The sequence below is a fragment of the Streptopelia decaocto genome (assembly GCF_964273445.1).
Source record: "Streptopelia decaocto genome assembly, chromosome: 5".
NCBI classification, from domain to species: Eukaryota; Metazoa; Chordata; class Aves; order Columbiformes; family Columbidae; genus Streptopelia; species Streptopelia decaocto.
Window position 1 is genome coordinate 18,756,449 of NC_138659.1, and position 24,116 is coordinate 18,780,564.

The 24,116-nt window shown below is 37.2% G+C and overlaps 1 protein-coding gene across 6 annotated transcripts in view; it reads left to right on the top strand.

The window, feature by feature from the left end:
* Positions 1–24,116, top strand: part of NEK7 (NIMA related kinase 7) — a 122,343-nt gene that overhangs the window by 20,792 nt on the left and 77,435 nt on the right. For all 6 annotated transcript variants that reach the window (XR_014184018.1, XR_014184019.1, XR_014184020.1 and 3 more), the window contains exons 4-6: positions 6,488–6,550; positions 7,057–7,167; positions 21,901–22,009. Coding sequence is in view for 1 of the 6 variants with exons in the window: in XM_082052251.1 (XP_081908377.1) it covers positions 6,488–6,550; positions 7,057–7,167; positions 21,901–22,009 (283 nt within the window). In the remaining 5 variants the exon portion in view is untranslated. The remainder of the gene's footprint in view (positions 1–6,487; positions 6,551–7,056; positions 7,168–21,900; positions 22,010–24,116) is intronic.

Consider the following 24,116-nt stretch of genomic DNA (forward strand, 5'->3'; position numbering starts at 1 on the left):
GCATAGAGCACTTGGCACAGCCATTTCAGATTGCAGAGTTCGCATCTAAAGCTGTTCCATCTGAACAGAAGAACACTGTAATTTTTACTTTGCTTCTGTGACCTTCTCTAAGATTCCCTAGAAATACTTTTGTTAAATATAGTCACAATGCTTAATTTCACTGTAAAAATTGTTTTCCTAGATGTCTTTTGGTGAGGAAAGATTGCTTTTCTGAGGAGCTCTTGTGGGTCTGTTCTATGATAGTGCTTCTTGCTTTTAATTTCAGTCATGTTTTCCTTTATTCAAATTAAAATCCTGCTTTTTTCTTCTGATTCCTCATTAATGGAAGCTCAGCATGGACAAAATGGGAGGAACACTTCTTTACAAGGGAGGGGCTCTGTTCTCTTTATTTTAGACCTGTGCATGGATTCTGCTTTCCACATCTCCACATTGAGACCGTGTCCCTAAATGGCGTGCTTCGCTTTAAATGACATAGCTGAGATCTGGACTTTCTTATACTTTCCCATTTTTCTGCCCTTTCTCATCTCACATCTTAACTACTATGTGCCTTCTTCTCTGATCTTGCAAGTTGTGTCTGTTCCACCCCCTCCCCATTTTGTTTTCCTGGCTGGGCTGTGTGCATGGCTGTTCTCTTTATGTCTATTCAGTCACTGTTTCCCCATGTTTGTCTCTGATGTGACTTAGAATTCTTCACTTTTCCTCTCTGATGTGACTTAGAATTCTTCACTTTTCCTCTCTTCAAGAGTTACTGGATCTCTGGCCATTATTTGTTCCAAAAGAATTGCCAGTTTTGAGTTCTTAGAAGCTTTCCAACAAGAATGTTTATTTTCTGCTATTAAAATTTTATTTGGCTGAAATATGTACAATATTGATAAATGTTATATTAATGTGTACAAAATGTATGTTTGTGGAACTCAATGTGAGCAGAAGCAAATGGCAGTAAGATGCTGTGGGAGGAAGGACAAGCAGATGGTGACAGAAACCACTCTTTCTGTATTTGTAGTTGCCGCTGAGTCCAGTTAACAGGAAGGAGTAGTAGTATTGATTTGTTTTCCAGTAGGATGTGTAACAGAGTGAAAACTATTTAATTTGCAGTTTCTTTCTAGTAATTTAACCAGCAGAATACACATAACTGTCTGTTGGGTCTTTTTTTCTCCTTATACCCTTTATGCTTGATCACATGTGGTTTGCTTTCATTTAATTAGATAAGGGGTATTTATAATAACTAGGTTCTCAGTTTTTGCATGGAACTACGTTTGAGATGCTGTTGAAATATTACTGAAATAAAAATAAGAATTAAAACCCAAATCTTCATTACTTCACTTTTACTACACTTTGAGTCAAAGAAACATCAGGAAAGATGAACCACAGCTAAACTATGAATATAGCAGCATAAGTCTGGAGAGCTTCTAGATGAGTTTCTGGACACGTGTTAAGTCTGAGGTCCAAACTATACTGAAAGATCGTTGCTGAGGAAGGAGCAGCACGTCTTTGCCACTGCCACCCCACCCCCCGGAACCTGTGTGACAGAACCCTGAGGTACCGTGTGGCCTTCTGAGCCATGAGCACTCTAGTGGTTGCTTCCAGGGGGAAGTAAGAAACTGCTAGATAATGGAATAAACGCTCATAAAAAAAGCCTTAAAGGGCAAAAGAGTTGTAAATGTCTAAAGTCGGTGACTATAAGGTTATACGAGTTCAGTTTATGAGCTATTTTAAAGTAAAACTTAGCTACTCAAAATTTTAAACTTTTATGTGAAACAGCATATTTGAACAAAATTCCAGATTCATTACATTTCTGCCTTACATTGTTCTACCTTCTCTTTCATTCCAAAACTGGAGACCCTGGTGTTAGAGATTCAGACAATGAATTCTTTTATCTAGCACTTCCATTCATTATTCATTATGCATTGTCAGTGGATTGCTACTTTAGGCCTGTATTAGAGATAATTAATCTTAAGAAAAGACTTGTAATTTCACACTTTATGAAGCTCTGTTGTCTCAGCACAGCAGTGCTGTGGTGCCAAAATACTCTAATGCTCATTGTTCCTATGCAGTATCACATCTCTTAATATTTATGCGCATTCAAGTCTCCATTTTGCTTGCTTGTCTGTAGGCTTATGTTACAGCAGTCATGTTTGCATTTTGCGTTGGAAATACTTTTTGGTATTTTTATTTTATATGGAATTTCAAGCAGAAATAGGTTGCGTTGTTGTTTAAATGGTGAGGTTGGAAAGACCTTTGTCCTTTTCCATACTGAAAAAGAAAACTTGAAACAGTGATGGACTTCAGAGCAAGAGGAATCAAGTAGATTCCCAACTTGGCATGTCACTTCAGACAATGAGTTAAATTGGCTTCTGGTAATTGATCAGGTACAGTCTACACTTAGAAGCCAAGGCCTGGTGGTTACCAACATGTTTCTAAACCTCTTTGCTGTGCACATAGTCGTTCAGGAGCTCTGTTTGTGTGTGTGAGCATGTATGTAAGAGCTTTACTCGGGAAGCTGATTTCATGTATTGCAACCTTTTTGTTGAGTATCTTACAATAGCTTAAAAACTATTCTAAAAATATCCATATTTCTTGGCAGTATGTAGAACTGATATTTCTAGAATACTGAAAAAATAAAACTATAATTACGCCCACATGAGGGTACTGGAGAAGTGATTCAGTGTAAAGTTGCCAGAGATCCCTTTAGTTGCTTAGCACACAGAAGGGAATATTTTGGAATAAGTAGCAACGTGTGCTTGTCCTTCTATTCTTCCTTTTTATGTTGTTGATTGCAGTAGGAGATGAGAAACTGAGAGCTAAAAATGGACTTTTTGTTTCACTTATTGCACTTGCTAAGTGGAAAAAAATTGCTAAGGTCTTTTAAAATGTTCTTTTAAGTATCTTCAGCTGTATTTGCCTAATTGTTTTCAGTTTTCACAGTAATTGCTAACTAAGGTATAGTGCTTACTTCAATGAGATTTTTTGATTACACACTTCGTGAAAACTGGCACATCATAAAAAGATCTAATATAATTTCTGCTTATTATTAGGTTTTCCTCAGCAAACATAATTCCTTTGTACAAATGTTAATCTTATCATAGTCCTTGAAAATAGAAATTGGGGAAAAATAATTGAAATTTTAAATAAGAGTGTATTACACAATTTGTGCTGACTGGAGAAACACACCTCCAACCTGAATTATCCTGTCATCCTGACCTCATAAGTGGAGTTAAGAATTATAATTTATTATTAGTCTAATTAATGCCCTAGAAGTCTAATCAAAATGCAGCAGTTTTTATTGCTAGCCAATTACAGTGATGCTAGTACTCGTAGTCTAATTACTGCTTGTTCCCAATAATCAATGTACACAAGCTTCTTCACGTCATCCTTCCAGTTTCCTGAGCGCTGCTGGGAGGAGGATGCTGCTGGTGGCTCAATGTGGGATGTGCCGGCTGCTTTCAAGCAGCCAGTTGCTGATGCTTTGTGTTGATCCAAAAGCTTACTGATATTAATCACACTGTTTTTGTTTAAACCTGTATTGTATCTTCTATAATTTCCTTAAGACTGTGCAGTTGCACAAAGCCGAGTTGAATCTAAAAATCAAGTTAGACAGAAGTCATCTGACTGTAATGACTTCATAACAGTTAAATCTCTCGGCTGTAAAGCATGTGCTGCTAAAGCTAAATATGAGCTCAAAAAATAAGTTCAGTGCAAGAGAAGTCCAGCCAAAACATAGAAAGTGTGGTTTTTTGGTGTTTTTTTTTTTTTTTTTTTTAATTATAGGGCTACAAACTCTGTGTGTGTGAGATAAATCTGTGCAACACACATAGCAGAGAGGCGGGAGCAGAAGCTGACCTTTCAGGCTGGCTTGCTGAGTGATAGCAGCAGAAGATAGAATGAGTCTCCTTGCAAAGCTGCAAACTGTTCCAGCTGGGATGGAGGTACGGACAACTCTTCACATTGGCCAGCTGGCAGTAAATCACAAGTGAAGGACAGCTTCTCCTGCATGGTCATCTGGTCTGTGGCAGCTTCTGCACAACTGACTTCCTGATTGCTGCCAAGAGCTGTGTTGGATTTTGACATGCATGTGAAAGGATGTTCTCAAATCTTTCATTGCGACTTCCGTTCTTCAGTGTAAAATGTTCTTCGGGCTTGAGTCACCTTCTGGTGATGAAGTGTGGAGGTTATCTCATTGTGTTTACAGTGGCCTCCTTGTGAGCTGACATGGCTTATTACACTAGAGGACTCTGATCTGAACTGCAGCAGTTGGCAAAATGGAAAGATAATCTATTCAGAAAGCAAATCTCTGCAAGCTGTTTGAATCTAGTATGATAAGTATCTTCAGAGGTTCTTCAAAGGCTAAGGATTGGGTGTGTGTTTTTTTTTTTCCTTTTGTTTTGGGTTGTGTTTATTTTTTTTCCAAATCTTATTGTTGGAGGAGCTAAAACTGAAATTCTGGATTTCTCGGAAATGCTACTTATAGTCTTTTGAGGTTAGATCCAGACCAAAGTCTAACGGAGAACCTTAAGAATAATATAGAGTAAATCTTCAGATTGTCTGTCTTTGTGTTTGTAAGGATCAAAACACTCAGTTTTTCTGTCTTGCTTTACTTTGCTCAGGTAATGGTTGAAATATTCAGTTTATCCAAAGCTGTGACAAGTTTGCCACTCTGCCATGTTTCTGTTAACTCCCCCGAAGTCTTGTCCTTGAATAACTGCTTGTAGCTCAGTCTGTTTATTTCCCATTGTTCTGCTATTAATATACAACTAGTTGTGAGATGGCTTATTCCCTTTGTTGTAAGTAGTTTTGTATTCTTCTTTCCTTCTTCCTCCCCCTGTTGTTCTTCTTCCTATCCCCAAGCCTGGCATTTCATTTCTTGACTTGCAGTTGTCTTTTTGTAAAAAAGTGAATCTCATATCCACTCCAGGCTGTTTTTTTTTTTGTTCCACTAGCTCTGAAGACAGAGATTGGATGTCTGTAGGGAAGTAGTGACTACTAAAGAGCACATGTGTGCTCTGTGAGGTCAGTGCTCTCCATGGGTGAAGTCTCTAGACTTCTTCTTTCAGAAGGAATGACAAACTCGTGCATAGCGACACAGAAAATTAAATTGAGGTTTAGCAGATCAGATGTGGACTTCCTAATTTGTCTGAACTTCTTTGGGGAGACTGAAAGAAGGTGTGATTCACATGGACAGTTATGCAGTCAGTTTAAGAGATGACCTCCTTGCAGACATTCAGTACTCCAAGTGTTGTTAATCATCGTTTTTGTTTCTGGAGTTGGTGGTAAGATATGAAATGGAAGTTGTCAGCTGTTGAGCTTTTGATCGTTTGATCTGATGGAAGCAGGTACCCCTGATCTTCACAGCGTATAATACATCTTTCCTGGAGACTATCTAGAAAGAAAAGGTAATCTCATAAATGTTGTAGCTATTACTAAAACTCTTAGTGTGTCTCTATTATTCTAGGTAGCTCAAAATGTAATAGGCAGATGACACAGAAGTTGCTGAGTGTGGTGTGTTGGTTGTGTGTGTGTGTTCTGGCTTTTTTTTTCCTCCCCTTCAGAAAGTAATGGCAAATGAGAGAGGAAGGGTTCCTTGAAGAAATAACATTTTGGTCATTTCTACGGGGAATAGTTGGTGGCAGTGTATGGAAATGCACATCTGAGAAAGTGAAGCGAGAAGGGAATGCAAAGGTGGTTAAAAAATGAAGTGAAAAAGAAATATATTAGATCAAATATAGGTGTGTAGAATGTGGATAAGAGCTCTAATAGCAGGAGAAAAATACTCCAAACAAAAATCTAAATTAGTGAAAAATAATGTGGTTAACTGGAGGAGGCAAAATGAGATATATTGCAAAGTAATTTGGAACAGATGGGAGGTGGGAAAAAAATGAAGAGCAGGGATGTCGAACTGTAAAAGGCTGTAAAAGTCAAGGTGACAGGTGAGGGCTTAGAAAAAAAGTGCTCTAGTAAACAAATTACAGAACCCAAATCACTTCTTTGCTTGCTGAAGGGGAGAAAATGGGAGAGAAAGAATTGGAGGTGACAGTGAAGTTTTGATCCTGGGAGAGTAAAAGTGTATGTGTTATTTGGAGTAGAAAATGAAGACTGTGGCAAGAGAGTAGGAAAAAAAGGGATGCTCAGTACTAGAAAGAATCAGTTTGTGGTAATGGTGTGGCAGGAATGGGAGAGGAAGCTGACATTTGGATTAGAACCAGCTTGAAGACAATGTGCTAAATTATTGCTGTGTGTTTGAACAGACATGCGGAGGTGGCGATTAAGTCATTGGAAAGCTTGTTCTTACAAGGAACTTGAGGGGGCTAAAAGCAACATAGCAGGGAATCAGTACGTCAGAGCATTAGGAATATTTCTTACTGCAGTGTTACGTCTTGCCATCAAATGCATAACTCAAGTTGCTCTATGAGTGCTATGAAATAACGATAATGATCATTCAACTTGCTATACTTTTATCACTTAATAAAAATGTCTTGTCTCTTTTGTATAGATATTTGATTTAATGGATGCCAAAGCCCGTGCTGACTGCATCAAAGAAATAGATCTTCTTAAGGTAAAATATTTGTTTAAAAATGTGCAGCCATCGTCAAAGTACATTAAGTTTTTCATAGATACATTTGAGGTGTCCACTGTTGTCTGTGTAGAGTTTTCATAAGCTTCACTTAACGAATTTTGTAATCTTTATTGCTTTAAAAAATAACATTGGGAAGTAAATACTATAGGAAAATGGGTAACTTTTCAAGTAGAAACTTCTGCTAAAACCACAGGTATTGTAAATAACTGTATTACAGTAAAGTACTGATTTTAAAAATTGACTTTGTTTCAGATAAGTTTAGCATGCTGTTGCATACATACATTGAAGCAAAATTCCTCTAAAATTGCAACTTCAGTCATTATGTTGATCCTAAAATGCCATGGTGTTCTTGCAAAATGTTTATCTTTAAATGCTTCTCATTGCATTGTACTGAAATAGATATACATAAGAATGCTTCATATCTCTGTTTTAAAATATAAGATATGCTCTACACTAAAATGTACATTATTATTCTGCTTTCATAGCAACTGAATCATCCAAATGTAATTAAATATTATGCCTCATTCATTGAAGACAATGAACTGAACATAGTGTTGGAATTAGCTGATGCTGGAGATCTCTCTAGAATGATAAAGGTAGGCATTAACTTAAAAAAAAATTAAATGCTTGTAACATTTAAATTCTTTCGTTAAACACAGTGAAAATGTCAGGAACTGTGGAGGAAAGTGGAGTGTTTGGACTCAGTTTTTTAGATGTGTGCCCAATATTGATGCTTATGTAAGTATTTTTAACACTGTTGACCAGAATGTAAGTGCAGATGGGAACATAACTAGACTGAAATTATATTAGTGCTGGGGAGAGGAATAAAAGTGTAAAGAAAAACATTGTCACCTCCATTTAGAACAATCCATTTTGATGGCATCCCTGATTTTTGTCACAATTGTGTTCTGTTTTCCAATATTCTATTATCTGTAATAGTAGTGAAAGCAGAGAAGGATAACCGTGTTAATGTAACTACTGCTATGTTTATACAGTCCTAAAATTACATTTGGCCCTTTGAAGACAACTGTGAGGCTGATGTGGCCCCTGATGAAAACGCATTTGACGCCCCTGTTCTAGATCTTGATCTTCAACTGCCAACCACTTTAGCAAACAAAATAAAGTTTAAAATGGAAATAACTGCATTGTTGTATAGGTCTGGTTAAATACTCCTTTATCTTGAGACTAACATACATTCTGAAAATATATTTTTATATTGGGTTGAAATCGCATGCAGTGAACTTACTGATATGTGGTTGTGCATTATGGGTTAATTGCTTTCTTTTGCAGTTTTAGAATATCTGTTCTTTATCTAATCAGAAAAATTTATCCAAGACCTGTTGTACAATCTTTGTATTCTGAAAAATACATTAGCTTTTAACTAGCTTGTTTGATTTTTGTTTGCCACCTGACAACCACTGCCCTTCTTTTTCTACCCTTTTTCTGGTGGGTCTTGGTTTGAGGATGTCCCCGATGTACTTTCTTGTGTGCACACCAACATTCTTGTTGTCAGCACAGTGTAACTCTGGGAACAGATAATGCCAGTCAATTAGCGTTAGCTCAGCAACAGCTGGGCACAGAACAGAGTTCTGCTGTCCTGCTTAGGACCTACATGAATAGACAATGGTAATTTTTTCATTAATGACTTTCATACTGAATTGAGGTTTTTTTTCAGCTTTTGAAGAATTTTCTCTTCTAAATTGATAATTGTAAGGTAGGACAGTCAGAATTTGGTTCTAAACACGCTGACAGCATTCTGTTAATATTTATATCCAAATCTGATATTTTTCTTCATCTCATGAATTATTCATTCGGTGGGTTTACATATCATAAAACATAAAGGAAGGTTTGTCTTTTCTTTTGAATGTTCAGTTTTGACACAACAGTTATTAATATGAGTACTCCGTGACAGATTGCCTTGTGGCATGTCTGGTCTTATGACCCATTGAAGCTTTTTCTTTTTCCTCCACTTTTTTTTTTTTTTTTTTTTTTTTTTAAATTTGAAATCCTGTGTGTGAATAATGACTTCTGCAGTGCAGTTGGCCTCATTACACCTTGCCCAAGTTGGTGGGTATTTCTTACAGGCTCAATCTTGGAGGCACTTTGTGATTGTCCTCTTAACACAGGGATCATGTTTAATGTAGCAAACTTAGATTGCTGTTTGATGTTAATGACAGCCTATCAGGCTATTATTAAATATGTATGAGGTGTCACAATGCACTCCGTCTTCCTGCTGCTGGTGGTGGAAATGATTTGGTAGACTGTTTGGGTGGTAAGAGTTTAAATGTGGGATGCATCAGTTAACTAGCATCTTCTTAAAGAAGTATTTTTAACATTGCCTGAAAAATAAATGATATGGAAACTTCCTAAGCAGAATGGCTGCCTATCATACTACTAAGGTAAATAATGATGTTGTGTTATTAAAACAAACAATGCTCTGGTTTCCAGTGTTCTTGATATAATGCAGTTCTGTGTTTGCTGGAAAATGTTGAGGCACCCACAGAAGAGTGTTTGGGTAGCAGGCTTCTTGTGTGATTTGTAGAAAGGATCAAGTATGTTTTTGAAATTGTAAATGACCACAGCTTGCATGACACTGAAACCAATGTTAATGTGAGGTAAAACTAATTAACTAGTTTACTTGGGTATTTGTTATGGCATTACTGGCACATCAGAGAACACTTGCAAAGCTGCTGTGCATCACAGTGCACCTTAATGAATTCTTTAGTTCTTCCATTAATGAACCACATCCTTCTTGCCCAGCTTTTATACCATCCCTCTTGTTACCTGTGAATAATACTCTCTTTGTCCCCATTGAATAGACAACTGAGGAAAATCACTTGGTGCATTCATGTGGTTTATAATAGAATTCATAGAATCTGCTGTATGTCAAAAAAAAAAAAGACAGCTGTGCATTGGCATTTACAAATCATATAATGAAATTGGGGTGTCTTGTGTTCTCTCTGTGTGTTTATGTATATACATACACAGATTTAATCCACTTTACCTTATTTTTTTTAATTACCTCTGTCACAGGGAGATGTTTCAGTACAGCCTCCATTTTGAAAAGTATGAGGATTCCAAACTGAGGTTTTCTTATCTTACATCTTTTAATGGCCTGGTAGAATTCCTGAATGTGGCATGTCAGTAATACTGAGAAGCAAATGTTTTCAGGGAGGGGAAATACTTACCTTTGGTTTTGTGCTGGAATAATGTACCTCAGTACTGTGTAACCCCTGTGTAGGGATGGTGAAATAAGGAAAAATTCTTCAGTTTCTGTATCTGTGAATTAGGCTGCTGGATACTATTACATAAAAAAAATTACAAGTAAATAATTAGTAACTCTTGTGCTAGTTCCCAGTTGCTTTTGTTCTCTTGCTGGTGTGTCCAGTCTCTACTGTGGAACGTGGTGATGGTCCATAGCTACCAAGGCTAAGGGTAGTTCATGACAACTCCTGTTGTTACCTTGTAGTACCATCTCCTTTTGCAATACAAAAATATGTTGTAAAGCAGGTTTGAGGCTTGATGCCTTTTCCTGTTAGTCATGGTTTTTTTCCACCGCAAACAGTGACAGGGCAAAAATTGTTCTGTGTACTTTTTTGGGTTGGGATTTTTTTTTTTTAAAGAAACAATTTATATGTTGGATAAAGAAAATTCTGTAAATAAAGAAGAATCTACTAATTGCATTAATCAAGAAAATACATTATGATTCAGTAAAAAGAGCTAATTAGTAAATTCTGTGCTGAAGATGTTGAAACAAGGGTATTTGAATTATCTTGCAGAATAGTTAGCATATTATTGAAGATTAAATATAAAATTATTAGAAAGGCTTGTAAGAAGGGATGTTATCCAGACACTGAAGTGTGGGGGGGTTTTGTGTGGTTTTTTTTTTTTTTTTTTTTTTAAATCAGCGATAAACTTCTGGGTCTCTTTCTGCACATATTTTTGTTTTTCTGGCAAATAATCTTAGCACACAAAAAATGCAAACTTTAAACTGAATATGTCATACAGATCTTAAGGAAGTTAATCATGCTTTGGGAACAAGCATGAAAGCTTTAATCTAAAAAGTTGAAAATGTTTGCATCTTTCTTAAGATAGATGGAAAATAATTTGACTTCTACAAAATGTCACCTAGGCCCTTCACCCACTCTTCAGAGAACACTTTTTGGTTTGTTATTTTCAGCTTTAAATAAAAACAACAACAGAACAAAAACTATAATTAGCTAGCTAAAATAAGACAAATATTTAAAAACTTCTCATCAGTACAAAGTTCATGTTAATATCTCAGGTTCCTGTAGTTGGGAACAGTAAATTTTTATAGGATAGTAAAACACAGTGATAGTCATTTAGTTCCAAGCAACTGATGCTTATCTAAATAGCTGATTGTGGCAGCTGAAGCTCTGTTTAGACTTGTTTGAAATCTCATTGATGATCATTTTGCCACTCACCACTGGTGGATATTTTGGGCTTCACTGTGTGAAATTATATCGGGCAATTTCTCCTCTCCACATGGTCTGGGATGCAGATCCTCCTTCTTGTATTTGCAATGAGGTTTTCGGGAACTGATTAGCAGTACTCCAGGGCTGACTAACTTGCCTTTGCTGCCTTATGGAACAGCTTGCCTTTTTCAGGGGCTTAAAGAGTGGGAGCAGTTTTAGCCGCAGTCCGTGGCAGCTTTGCCAGCCCAGAGCGCTGCTCCTGCCCGTGTGAAGCCACCACCGCTCCGCTGCAGAATCCACGTGGCTGCAGCCTCAGTGTGTTACAGTGCTGAGGTGGCTCCAGAGCGGGGCGATGGCCTTTGGGGAGTTAGAGAGATGTTGTAAGGGCAGTGGATTTGGAAAGAACAAAGGACGTGGGGCAGCTATTACAGTTTGCCCTGAGTGTCCGGTGGTGTCTGTGAGGCTGGACAGCACAGCGTGGAGGGTTATTCTCATCATTCTGAACTTGGGTTATGATCAGGGGCAGGTCAGGAACTTCTGCATGAGTTGCTTTTGTGGACTGAGCGGTTCATCTTGCTCTGCTGATCTTGAGCGTGACAGAGTTGAGGGGGCACGTTTGTCTACAGAAGCTAATTACTTTATCTGTGTGCAAACTGGCTGCCCTGGATGGCTAGGAGCCCATGATTAACCGTTCTCTCACTGCAGTGAAGCTGGTTACATTGCTGAGAATGGAAACTTGTCACTTGTGGTTTGTGTTTTGTTTTTTTTTGTTGCTGCTGTGGTGGGTGTTTTTGGTGTGTGGGTTTGGTTTTTTTTGTTTGTTTTTTTGTTTTCCCCTGAACTATTTTCTGGTGGATTGCTGTCCTGGGAATGTGCTAGAAATAGTTTTTCAGACAGTGGGGTTATCTGATGAATGTTGGTAGCACATGCTACCTATAGTTTGACTTCATTTAATTATAAGAATGAGAATTTTCTTTTGCTGTGAAAATTGTAAGATTTTGGGGAGTGTGAAGTTAGGGAAACACCTTTGTAAGGAAGGGGTGCAGTGTCAGAATTTAGCAGGTCAGATGTTTACCCCTTCCCAGGGCATGATCCAATGTTTTGGGACCCTCATCTATTAACTGACTATATTGTTTGGCTAGCTCTTTATCATACACAACATTGATTTACAGCTTTAGCAGTAGTAGAAGAAGGTTGACATTCATGTTTGTAAGGCTGGTGGGACAACGATGTCTCCGAAGTAGTTTGAATGGCAGTGTTGCATAAGCTCTACGCTGCTGTGCACACATGTGTGTAGCAGGACACTAACTGTGTTTGCTGTTAGGTTTGCCAAAGATTTAGCTGTGTGAGAATGTGTTTCCAGTTTGTCAAAATATAAGAATTTCATGCTAAGAAGTTGCATGCCAGCTGCCCACTTGAGGGTGTACGTTTCCAAAAATGTTGTATGATTTAGTAGATGGTTAAGGAAAAATATATTATTCTGCCAAGATGTTTGTTTGTTAATCTGTTTGTTTAATTTAAAATGTAGCTGCCATTTTATCTGGAATACTGTAAGCCCCTTTAGACTTGAAACAGAGACTTAAAACTTGTAAAGGGGATTTTTCTTGCAATAATGGCTGCGAAACTTACCTAAACTTAAATTCTTCTAACACAAGTGTTTGTATGTGCTTAACAAAAATTACTGGAGTGTAGCAGCCAAAGTGGAGAATTTCTATACATGTAGGGCTGTGCGGACCTCTTGCATCCCTTAGTGATGACAGTATTGCGTACTGCCTGAGTGACTATGAAAGCTTCAACCTGTAGTGTGGGTGAATGAAATGGCTTTGCCGGAAATAGCTTTTTCCAAATGCTTTGGATGGACTGGAGCTCTCCTATCTCTCAGAGGATATTTATTTTTTTCTAACAGCGTAGGGAAGGGAGTAATCTGAGATGACTGTGGAGAAGGCAAAAGACTAGGCAGACACAAGTAGGCTGGGTCAAACCACTAAGTGATCCTTAGGTGGGCAGAAGAGGATCTGGCTGGGAATAGGGAAGACAAGTGGACTGGGACTAACTGGTTAGCATTTTTTGAGAGAAGGCAGAAGTTATGACCCAAGGCATTTGAGACTGATGATTATAAGAGACTGAGGGTAAGAGTAATGGATTGGGAAACTGTTAAATGGGGCGTCCCGGTACTAGACACGAGCACATTGAGATTAGAGAAGGGCCAGTGTGTTGCCAGAGAGCAGGACAGACTGATCAAGGATCCCAGAGACAGACAAACTGGCTGCCAGCAGGGAGAGAGCCTGGGTGGGATAACCTGGACTGGCAGGGAACAGGGTGGGTGTGTAAGTGGAGAAAATGGGATGTTGGGAAGGAACAGGTCTGGGTTGGGGGCAGAGAAGGGGCAGGTTGCGTAGGAATTACAGATCAAATACGGGGGAACACGAAGAACCTGTCCTGTAGCATACTGCCGTGTGCAGCGTGGAATGGCACTCAAGGTTCAGGACCACTTTTCTGATGCTGTCAGCAAGTGTGAATGAAATCCTCTGGCAGTACCCATTCCTTACCTGCTGCAGGATGATCTCTGTTGTGTAGGTTACTTGGTCAGCTGCAATACTAGCTGTGGCTGGAAGAGTGCTGACGCTGGTAAGCACAGCAATATAATAGAGAGCCTGCATTTCTGTAGTTATTTTAATGCTTTTTTAAATCTAGGGAATTGCTTGTAACTTAAGGAAGCAACAGTGAATCTGCAAAATCAAACATTCAAAGGCTAAAAATCCTACAACTGAATACCTTGCACTCCAGCAAGTTACAGGTTTATTTCTTCTTTTAAGAACTGCTGTTCTATTCAGTGCTAAGAGTGCAGCTACTCTGAGTAGAAATCATGGTGGTGCAATACGTGCACCATCGTTTGTCACATCTGTGCTGCCTTCTTTGCTGCAGTGGCCGTTTTCAAGGCAGGGAATTCAAGATAGACAAAGGTTTCATGGTTAATAGAATGGAATACTTTTCCGAGGGTCATCCTTTCTCACTGTCTCTGGTATTATTCCTAAGGGATACTGTATAAAGCACTTTAACCACTATTTTTGTTGGGAATTGTAATTGCTTATTCTGTACTTCTAATAATCAAGATAAAACTCTGGGGTTTGATTTGTAGAAGTATTGAGCATTCACAGCTTCATCTGTTCTGAGTGGAAACTGTGCTTTGAAGATGAACTGTTTCATAAAGCTAAGTATGTTGGAAAGGAGGTGCTTAAAGTGGTGCCAGAATTAATTAACACTTTTGATCTTAATTCTTTGCCTCTATTCTAATTTTTAAAATGGGGATATTTCTACCTCATAATTTCTAAGGCCATTTGTGAAGATAAACTTCACAAAGTTTATTTTATTAATTCCATATTCCAATGATGCGTATCAGGAAGCTGTACCTCTCCCTAAAACTTACATTTAATAACAGGTTTTGAATAGTGCACAGTAAATAAAGCCTAGAGCCGTTTTCAAACAGCTCATTAGCTGAATGTCATGAATGAATGAGAAAAGAGTCTTTTGACATAAAGAAAGAAACCAGAACTGAAAATTGTGCACACATACTCTCAAGGGAGAGAAATTATGGTGGCTTTAATTTTGAGATTTTTCTTATATGTATATTTATGTCCAAATACTTGACATCATGATTGTGGAAAAGCATTTTTAAAGTAGTCTGTTGTGCATGTCTGTATATATTCTTTTCATGATACTGATTTATCAGAGTGTATAAATGTGAATTTTAAAATTTGGAATCTGGTTCTTTTGGTTTTCAGCAGAATCTGTGTCTCTCTTGTGCTTTTTTTTTCTTTCTTTCTCCATGACTACTAGACTTAAAGAACAAAAAGCCCACTACCCACGTCACCCCCCCAATGCCAAACCTCCTGACTCGTAGTCTTTTTCTTTAGCGCACGGTTATGTTTTATAACATAAAGCAGTGTGGCACCTTCCTGAAGCTACATCACTGATAAACATTAAAAGCTGCAGAATATTTTTTTCTCAATTTGTTTTCGTATTCTATATCACCTTTGCTCTTAAATTTTTTATGTATTCATTTTTGAAAAGACTGTAAAAAATAGTGTAGCTTGAAGAAGTGTCTAATGTATTAGGATACTGCAATACAGTATGTGCTAATTATAGATCAAAGCTAAATTATTTATATGTGCCTTTTCCTAAAGTAGAAAGTTGGGGCTTTGAACCAGTCAGTCTGATTTTTGCCACTAACCTGTTTTAAACTACTATAAATATTTCTTCTCAGTAATTAAAAAATAGTGCATCCTTATTCCCCAAGCCGAGGCGTGTATCCCTGCCAAGGCAGCAGAGGTAGTTCTGGAGAGCTTCTGCAACCCATACCCCTGTGCCACCTGTGTGTTACCGGGCTGCCTGACTGTCCCCTCCGCCCTCAACCGCAGGTAGCAGCAGTTTGCCATGTGCAGGTGACGTGTGCGTGCCAGTGGCAGGAGAGCTGACCAGTCCTGCAGTCTGTAACCAGAGGGGTAATTGGGCTGGGTAATTGCCAGGCAGCCTTGTTAGTTTTTCTGCAGATCAGCCATTGTCTGTGTCTGCTGCTGGAACGACGAGAATAAATGGGCAGATTTTCTGCTGAAATAATTAGACCATGAACACTGTTTTGTCTTGTGGACAGTCCCCTTCATAGACATCACACCTGAAGCTGATGTGTAAGCAACCGGCTGTACTTGCAGGGAGAGTAACAGTGTCAGCTGTGAAAAGTTAACTTGATGTTAAACTTCATTTAACTACTACCCAGGCTGTTCAAATAGCTCTAACTGGGGCAGAAATGCTGGGGGTCTTTCATTTCCACATTTGCCCGCTGGTGCTGGAATTGTCTGACTCCACAAACCTTTACAGAGCAGGGAGAATGGAAAGATTTTATTAAATAATAGTTCTGGGTGCTTTTCTTGTTTGAAATGTCCTGCAAACAACACTTGAAGATTATTTCTAATTTTTCACACAGTTTTTTTTTGAAAAATTTGCAGTATCCATGTTTGTGCTGTATGAATAACTTGCTGAGAATGAAGAGAGAAGGGTTTGAATTTGTTTGCCTTATTTGTAGTAAAAAGAAAGAGTTAAGATAGCCTCTGTATTTACTGAGTCATGGTATTACTTTTGATTAGGAATAATAGTTAATGATTCAAGCACGAGTTTCACCTCTTTGTGCTGTACCAGTTTTCCTGAGGGAATTAATGGGAGAAAGATGCATGTAATCAAATAGTGTTGGATTTAAACACGTGGCTGTGTGTTTTAAGAGGCCCTGCTCAGCAGTAACAGCAGAGACAATGAAAATTATGCAGTACTGGAAATTTTATTTTAGTGGCTCTGCAAGTAGATCTGATTTCAGTGGGTGGTCTTTATCTCTGAACACCGTGTGTTCTTGATTTTTTTTTTTTTGCATGAGCAAAAATATTAAGTGGAACAGAGTGACTGTAGTTGGATTACTCAGTAAGGAAAAATGGAATTAATCCTTGCAAAGGCTGTCGGATAAATATATATATAAAATGACTGTTCAGAGCTTTCTAAGGGAAAGTCTGACTAATAGATTATTAGCATGAAATAATATATTCTAAAAATGGGAAAAGCAACAGTTTTGAGTTGAGTTTTCTTGCAAGGCTTTTGTAACTAGTTGTCTTTCTTTTGTGTGTGAAAGAAGATTGTGCTTGAGAAGATGTTTCTATCTCAGTTCTATGATGTGGGTGAGGTGGGTTATTTATTTATTTTAGGAAAGACCATATTTCAATTCTACAAATTTGGCCTTCTGATGCTAGTAGATACTTCTATTAGAACAATTATTTTGTCTATGAGTTTTTGTACTGTGTCTTAGTCTTTTGTTGCTATTGATTAAATAAAGATACTTGTTGTATACTAAGAATCACTAATAGAGGAAGAATGATATTTTTAAAATGCATTTTTTTGTGGATTCTGGAAGAGAAAAATAAATGTATGGCATCTTCAGTAAGTGGAGATACAACTCTAAAGAAAAGCTGGAAAAAGAACCAGGTAATTAAAAAAAAAAATTATTATAATTTCTGTTAAGTCACTTTATTTGCCAAGTACTTGATACTTTCTGTATGTTCAGTTAGTAGATGTGAATTTTTTTTTTTTTTAATTTGTTCTGTTTTTACAACTGAGACAGCTGCTATTCTTGAAATGTAGACAAATTTGATCACCTCATGATCAAGTTGGATGAATGGATCAAGATGTGATGGAAACTTCTATTTTTGTTCTGCATAGCAAGGAAAAATGTCAGAAAACTTACCACAGTCTGAAGAGATGGGCAGTTGAATTCATGACTAGAGATAGCCAGACAAAAAACCTGGGACTCTGCTTTCCTACTAGAACTATATAGCCTTTTAAATAGAAAGTAAGACTTATGTAGAAACTTAATTTCTATATATTAAATACAGGAGTCTCTGCTCTTTACTCCAAAATGCAGAGGTGTTGCGGTCCATCTTCACTGCTTCATCCTTTTGACCCTGCACACCTTTGCCAGTTCTGGTTTGTTGCTGTTGTATTCCCAGAGTGAGAACTCGTGCTTGCATAGTTTCCTATCCCAGCCGCCTGACGTCTTCCCTTGCTCTGTTCTCTCTGCTAGTTCATTTTAAAAGAGACTCCCAAAGAAACACAGGCAGAAGTGGCCGAGAACTTCATTGTGTTCCATGTAATAATCCCTTCTGCATCACTTTGCTCTTGATGGAGTTCACATGTATGCCCACAAGTATCTGCTTGTTGAACCACTGTGTTCTGATACGTCTGTACAATAAAATATGGAAATATAAAGGTATGGGCTTTTATTACATCAGAAGTGAAGTAATGAGAACAGGCAGAGATGATCAAGATCCTCATCAAAACTTGAAAGGAAAATGAATCTGTTTAAAGCAAGGAAATGGTTGTTCTCATTTTATTTTCCCCCAAATCTTCTCTTTCAGAAGACAACTCTAGCCTGGAGAATGCACAGTGAAAAATCCAGGTATATGTCATTGTGGGCTTGTTTGACAGGTTCACAGATTTTTTTTTTTTTTTTTATAATGACTGTGCAGAATTATTTCAATGATCAGTTTCATTTTTCTGCAAGAGATATTTATAAATCTCCTGTATTTATATAGTTCAGTTTGCTTCTTAAAACACTCATTGGGTGTTTTTTAAAATATTTTAAATTTTATTTCTATTTTTTTCCTATTCAAGAAGTCTAAACCAGGCTAAATCACAACTTAAAAGTCTCTGAGACACTGTCAGAACTGAATGCTATATTTTTTCCAAACATGATTACTGGGACATAGGCAGTCATCCCAAATTGTACTGTAATCATCTATGCTCGTTGTTCTTTACTCATCTGTAGGAAATTCTGAGTTTTATAAAAGCCAAGCATGGTCCTGCATATTCCCTTTAAGAGTATTCTCTGAACTGTGCTTGTTAAACCTAGAAAAGACCATTTGCTAATTGCTGTCACTTTTGCTTTTGGGATTTGACCTTTAAAGCATCATCTTTAGAAACTCAGTATAATATAATTCCATGCTTTTATATTGACTTTAAACTTTTTTCTCTATCCAAGAAACTGAATGGCATATGCTGTTTAGGTACAGGGCAGCTATATTCAACTTTACTAGGATGAAAACATTTGGAGAATAATTTTTCTTTTAGTAATTCATTAGCGAAAACCAGGTGAGTTCTGTTTTTCTCATAAGAAAACCGCTTACTCATTCCATTAAAAGGGATGAAAAGATGAACCGGTGATGTAACCCACCTACATTAGAGCTCTCTAAGGCAGATAAATAGCAAATTTATGACAAAAATGAAATGACTAAATTACAGTTTTATCTGTACTGACATTGTGAAAGCTCTTCGAAGTAGTTTTTTTGTGATTCCATTCTCAAAGACAGAGATATGGCTTTTGAAACAATTCTTGCTGGGAGACAGTCTGCTGCCTGAGCATACCTGGTATTCTCCATTTGCCTGAGAAAACAATAGTTTGCAACACTGCCCGAATTTTTAATGCACACGTATATGCAGTTCCCTTTTTGCCCAGTTTCAGCTATGTTGAGGCTGATCTTTCACCTCAGACAGTATTATGGTTTTTTAATGTCACATCCTAGAAGGCTGGTGGTTTGAGGGACATCAGGACTGCCCTTCGAGTCTCAGATGGGTGGAAGAAGCAGAACAGTGACATGTTGAAGATGACAGTACTTTAGAAAGCTGTATGTCAGGCTATATTCCTTTGAGGTCAATTCTGGGCAGGTAACAGCAACTGGTGTACAGTGGGAGGTATCGGTGTTAACTTAGCTTGATTCTGTGGACCTTGGGATGTCTGAGATGTTACAGCACTGGGCAGTGAATTAGTTTCAGTATTAACTGCTTGTGGTGCTTCTATGCTCCGCTACAATAGAGGTTAAAAACTGCTGTTTTGGCATCGTCTTCTGCATTTTGGCTTCCCTTTAGGAAGGGAGAAAACCCCACAACCATTAGAACTGCATTGTGGACTGTTTTAAAATGGAGGAGAAAGAAAATAATCCTACTTTGGATATAGTTAATTTGCACTAGATGAATTAAATTATGCTGTTCAGCATAAAATAGGTTTGACCATGTTTCCATCAACTTATATTCCTTGTTAGAAGGTAAGGTTCTAAACAGGAATGGAATTCCTTTTCCTCATTGACTTCTCAGAATTAACACTGTCTGTTGTACTGTTTCCTAGAAACACACAACTTGTTTCAATAGCTAATTTTGCAAAATCAGTCTTTTTCGTAGTGGAGACTTTTCATCACTGTTTTGGCTATTGATGGATAAGAGCCCAAGAAAACATTGAAAATATGTATTTTGATGGAAGGAGATAGTGTAATTAATTACACTACAGAAAACAATGTTCAGTCTGTTTATTTTGAAGATGTTGGATTACTTTTAAAGCTATGCAAGAGAAAATGGTGCCCATTTCTTTGTTTAGTTCAAACATCGTTAGCAAATCTAGCAGCTCTCTTTTGCATCCTCTTTAGCTGGATAAATTCTACGGGGTTATTAATATTACTGATGCTTTCAGGAAGAGAAGTTATTATCACACAAAATTATTAATGCCTTCAGTAGAATGAGACTATGTCTTAACTGTTGTTATATTGCATGCCTGCACGGTAAGAACTGAAGCTGATTTTGTAGTGTACAATCAACTACAGTGTTATAGATGGCAAATAAATAAAATGTTAAAAGAATACTTGTTCATAAATACTTTGAAAGTACACTGATGTTCTTTAAGTGCATCAGAATGGAAAGCTGTAATGGAAAATCTTCCCATTTCAGACACTTTGTGAATGGTGTTTCATCACTGTTTATGCTTTGGTTCGAGTTAAAAAAAAAAAAAAAATTCAGAATGTTTAAGTACCTAGTTATAATTATGATAATTTCAGAATGCATTTTAAATCAAGGGACTATGCTTTCATGTGCACATACTTACATGTATTGTGTATTTGTTTTTAAATGAAAAGAAACCTGGTCTCCATCTTCCTGTTGACATCAAACAATCCTCTGATATGCAAATCCAGCTATGGGGAGAAGAGATACACGGGGTTTGTTTGGATTCGGTCCAAGACTGAGAGAAAATTGTATTTAAAGAAGTAATTTATATGCTTTGCCTCATTTAAATGAAAATGCATTTTGAAATAATCCCTATAACTAAAGCCATTTTGGTGAAATGTTGTGATCCTTTGTATGACAGATGCATTTTGCCATAGCTGGTTTAAAAACATTGTTCTCATGCTCCTGCATGTCTCTGTAATGTGTAGATGCAGCTGTCAACTTCTCAGTTGTGCATTTTAACATAGTATATGAAAATATTTTTATTCTTCCGGAATAGTAACTGTTCATTATATAACTTTGTTAGCATGTGCATGGATGTGAAGTGTGTGTCTGTACACATGCTATTAATATACACCTAAGTACTTTGCTTTACATCTAAACTTTTGCTGGTATTAATGCTGTTCGTGTATTTTCTTTGTGTGTTTAATTTTAAAATCTGTCAAAATATGAATCTTTAAAAGAAGAGACTAAACAAGCAATGATTTTGCAGTCCTCTTACCTTTAGCTGCAAAATACTTAATGATCAAACTTGCACGTTTTAGCATTGGCTGAATTCCAGTTTATCAGTACGTATTTTTGGAGGACCATGTTATTCTGGTGTCTGAATATAATATGTGAAGGAGATGTGTGTAGCAGAGCATAATTATGTTTCACGTGAGCTTTAACAGGCCACTGAACTGTTACCAGTGATTGGTAAGGGTTGTTTATACAGGATGGGAAATATTCGAACAGGAGTTATAACAGATCACTATGAAATTTTCAGAAATTGCAGTTCTTTTAATCCCATTTTATGTATTGCAGAGGTTTCTAAGGCTAATCTAATAGACTCTTTGTACACAATCTTTGTGATTGTGTGTCACTACTATTTTTTTTCTTCTGTTTAGAAAATGATTCTATGGAAATCAGTGTTGTTTTAAGGAAGTATTTCATGTGGAAAGTCCCGCAGCACATACCTTTATATCTGACCTTTATTCATTCTGTGGCCCCTTACTCTGTGCTAGACTGTTCTGACCACATTAACAATCCTCAGTGCAGGATTAAATACCATGTAAATCCTTCTTTGGGACAGCAGTTTTATTTCATTGATGTCATTTGTGGCTCTATGTGTTGACTGACTTAAACACATACATTGATATGTGTATTAATATTTTAGATGAAAGCTTTCTGTGCCAAGAAATTTTGTTAAACTTTTCTCATTAGGTTGTAAGCCTCTTGTATTTGTTTTTTAAGTAAGTATTTTCTATCTTTTTTTTGGTCATTTTACGCAAGTTTTAAATTTTAATAGTCAGTGTCCATCCTTTTTTCTTTAAGCATTTTAAGAAACAGAAGAGGTTGATTCCTGAAAGAACAGTTTGGAAGTACTTTGTTCAGCTGTGCAGTGCCTTGGAACATATGCATTCTCGTCGTGTTATGCATAGAGGTAATTAGGATCAAAGATGATTTGACTTTATTAAACCTTTTACTATGTGAGAATTAAGCTGGTTCAATGCAAATGACACCAAATAACATCATAGTGTTTTTTTGAGGGCTGACACAATGTATGTTTCTGTAATGTTTTACAAGTAATGGAAAAGTGTAATAGAAGTTTGTGGCTGTACATTTGTGATAGGCATTTGTTTGCAGCAATGGCTTGTGATACCAGCTTTTCAAAGCAATTGATAGTTCTGTAAGAGATGGACACCCTGCTGCTCCTACCTCTCTGCTTGTTCAGTTCATTGTAATGGCTCTTATTTTCTGTCCTGTTCTTATTCTTCTATATTTGCCCATTGTCTCTCCCAAGTATTGTTACTTGCATTCTTGCACAGCTGCCCATCCATTCTTTTCACCTCTTGCACCTGTTTTTCTTAACTCCTGCAATGTTTTCTGGTGACATATAGGCCCTTCTCCCACTCCCTTATCTACTGGATTATGCGTAGCCATGAGCATTGTCCCCCCGCTCTGCTCCTCTCCACTGTTTCCAATTTTCTGTGTCAAGTACTGTGTCCCAACAGCCCTCGTAGTTGCCAGCTGTCCATGTCAGGTACTAAATCTCTTTTACCCATTTTAAACCTCTGCACTGCTGTCTCCTCTGTGTGTTGTCTTCATTTTGCCTTGTAACTCTGAGTCAAAGAAAACAGATCATAGTATAGCTGCTTCTTGGATGTACAACTTTTTTTCTTTTTTTTTCTTTTTTGCCTTGGAAATGTCTCTGGCTATGAGTTGCAAGCTGTATATGGGCTATTTCCCTGGGTTCAGGTGAAATTACATGTCTTAGTTTGGTGTCTTCCTTCTGCTGGGATGCAAATACCTGCCTGAAAGCAAAAGTCCCTCAATCTTTGCTGAGCTTTGTCGTTTGCAGCTAGAGACGTTGCACCCTTCAGCAGATCAACTTGGATGCCATTGCCACTGCAAATGGCCTTCTCTTGTCATCTTCCTTTTTTTTTTCCCCTTTGTGCATTTTTGTGCAGATACCTGCAAGTACAAATTATACAAAGAGAAAGACATGAAATAATAGCATCTTTCCATAGTCATGTAATGCTTTTATGACTAAACAACTTTATTTCAGTATATTTCAGCTCAAAACCAAAATGAACTTAAATGTCTTAAACTGAAATGCTACCTTCAAAGCTGCTGGCAAACCTATGGCAAATCTAACAATTTGATGGTTGCACACCAAAACCAATGACAATTAAAGCCATTTTTAAGTTTGGACTTTTTAAGTTGGACTGTTGCACAAGGAGTGATCCAAACTCCTGAAAACTAGGTCAGATAACAGCGTAATATAATTGCTCTCTCTTCCTCTCTAAAGCTTATAAAGTTTTGTAACTTTTTATTTGAAAGCTGAAAATGCTGGTGTCTGAAGGGTTATTAACCATTCGTTTCACTGTACATGTATCTTAAGCAACCTGTGATCCCCTCTTATCAAAGTTAGGTGATTTTATTAGTTTATTAAGTTTAGAGCCACAGTGCGTTGCTCTTGAGATGAGTAATAGCTGAACACGCTTGCCAAACAAATACCAGGTCAGTTTATTTAGAAGACTAAGAGGGTAGGTACCTTGTTAAAAACCATAAAATAAAAAGGTTTGCTGTTGTCTCTAAAGGATTGGATTAAAACTTAAACTGACTATTTCTTGTGAAAAATAACTGTCTGGGGTATACATCATTATTTTTCTTTGTTTCTACTTGATTATTGATGAGTTCAAGTAACCATTCTCCAGAGTAAAACTTGCCTCTTTTTTAATGCCTGCTATTAAAGAGAATCACTTACCTATTTCAAATAAATAGCATCATGCCACTATGGGTAATCTGATCAGCAAAAGCCATGAAGAATGTTTTACAGTTCTTAAAAATGTTTTTGGTCTGTTACTTAAGACATAATGAGAGGTTTCCTAGTTCTAATGAAAGCTCTTTTATAAAGTAATAATGAACTGCCTGTATATGCTTCTTTGTGTATAGAGGTTTTTTGGTTTTGTTGTTTGTTTGGTTGTTTGGGTGTTGTTTTTTTTTTTTTTTTAATACTTTCATGGTTCTTAATTTTTTGCTTCAGT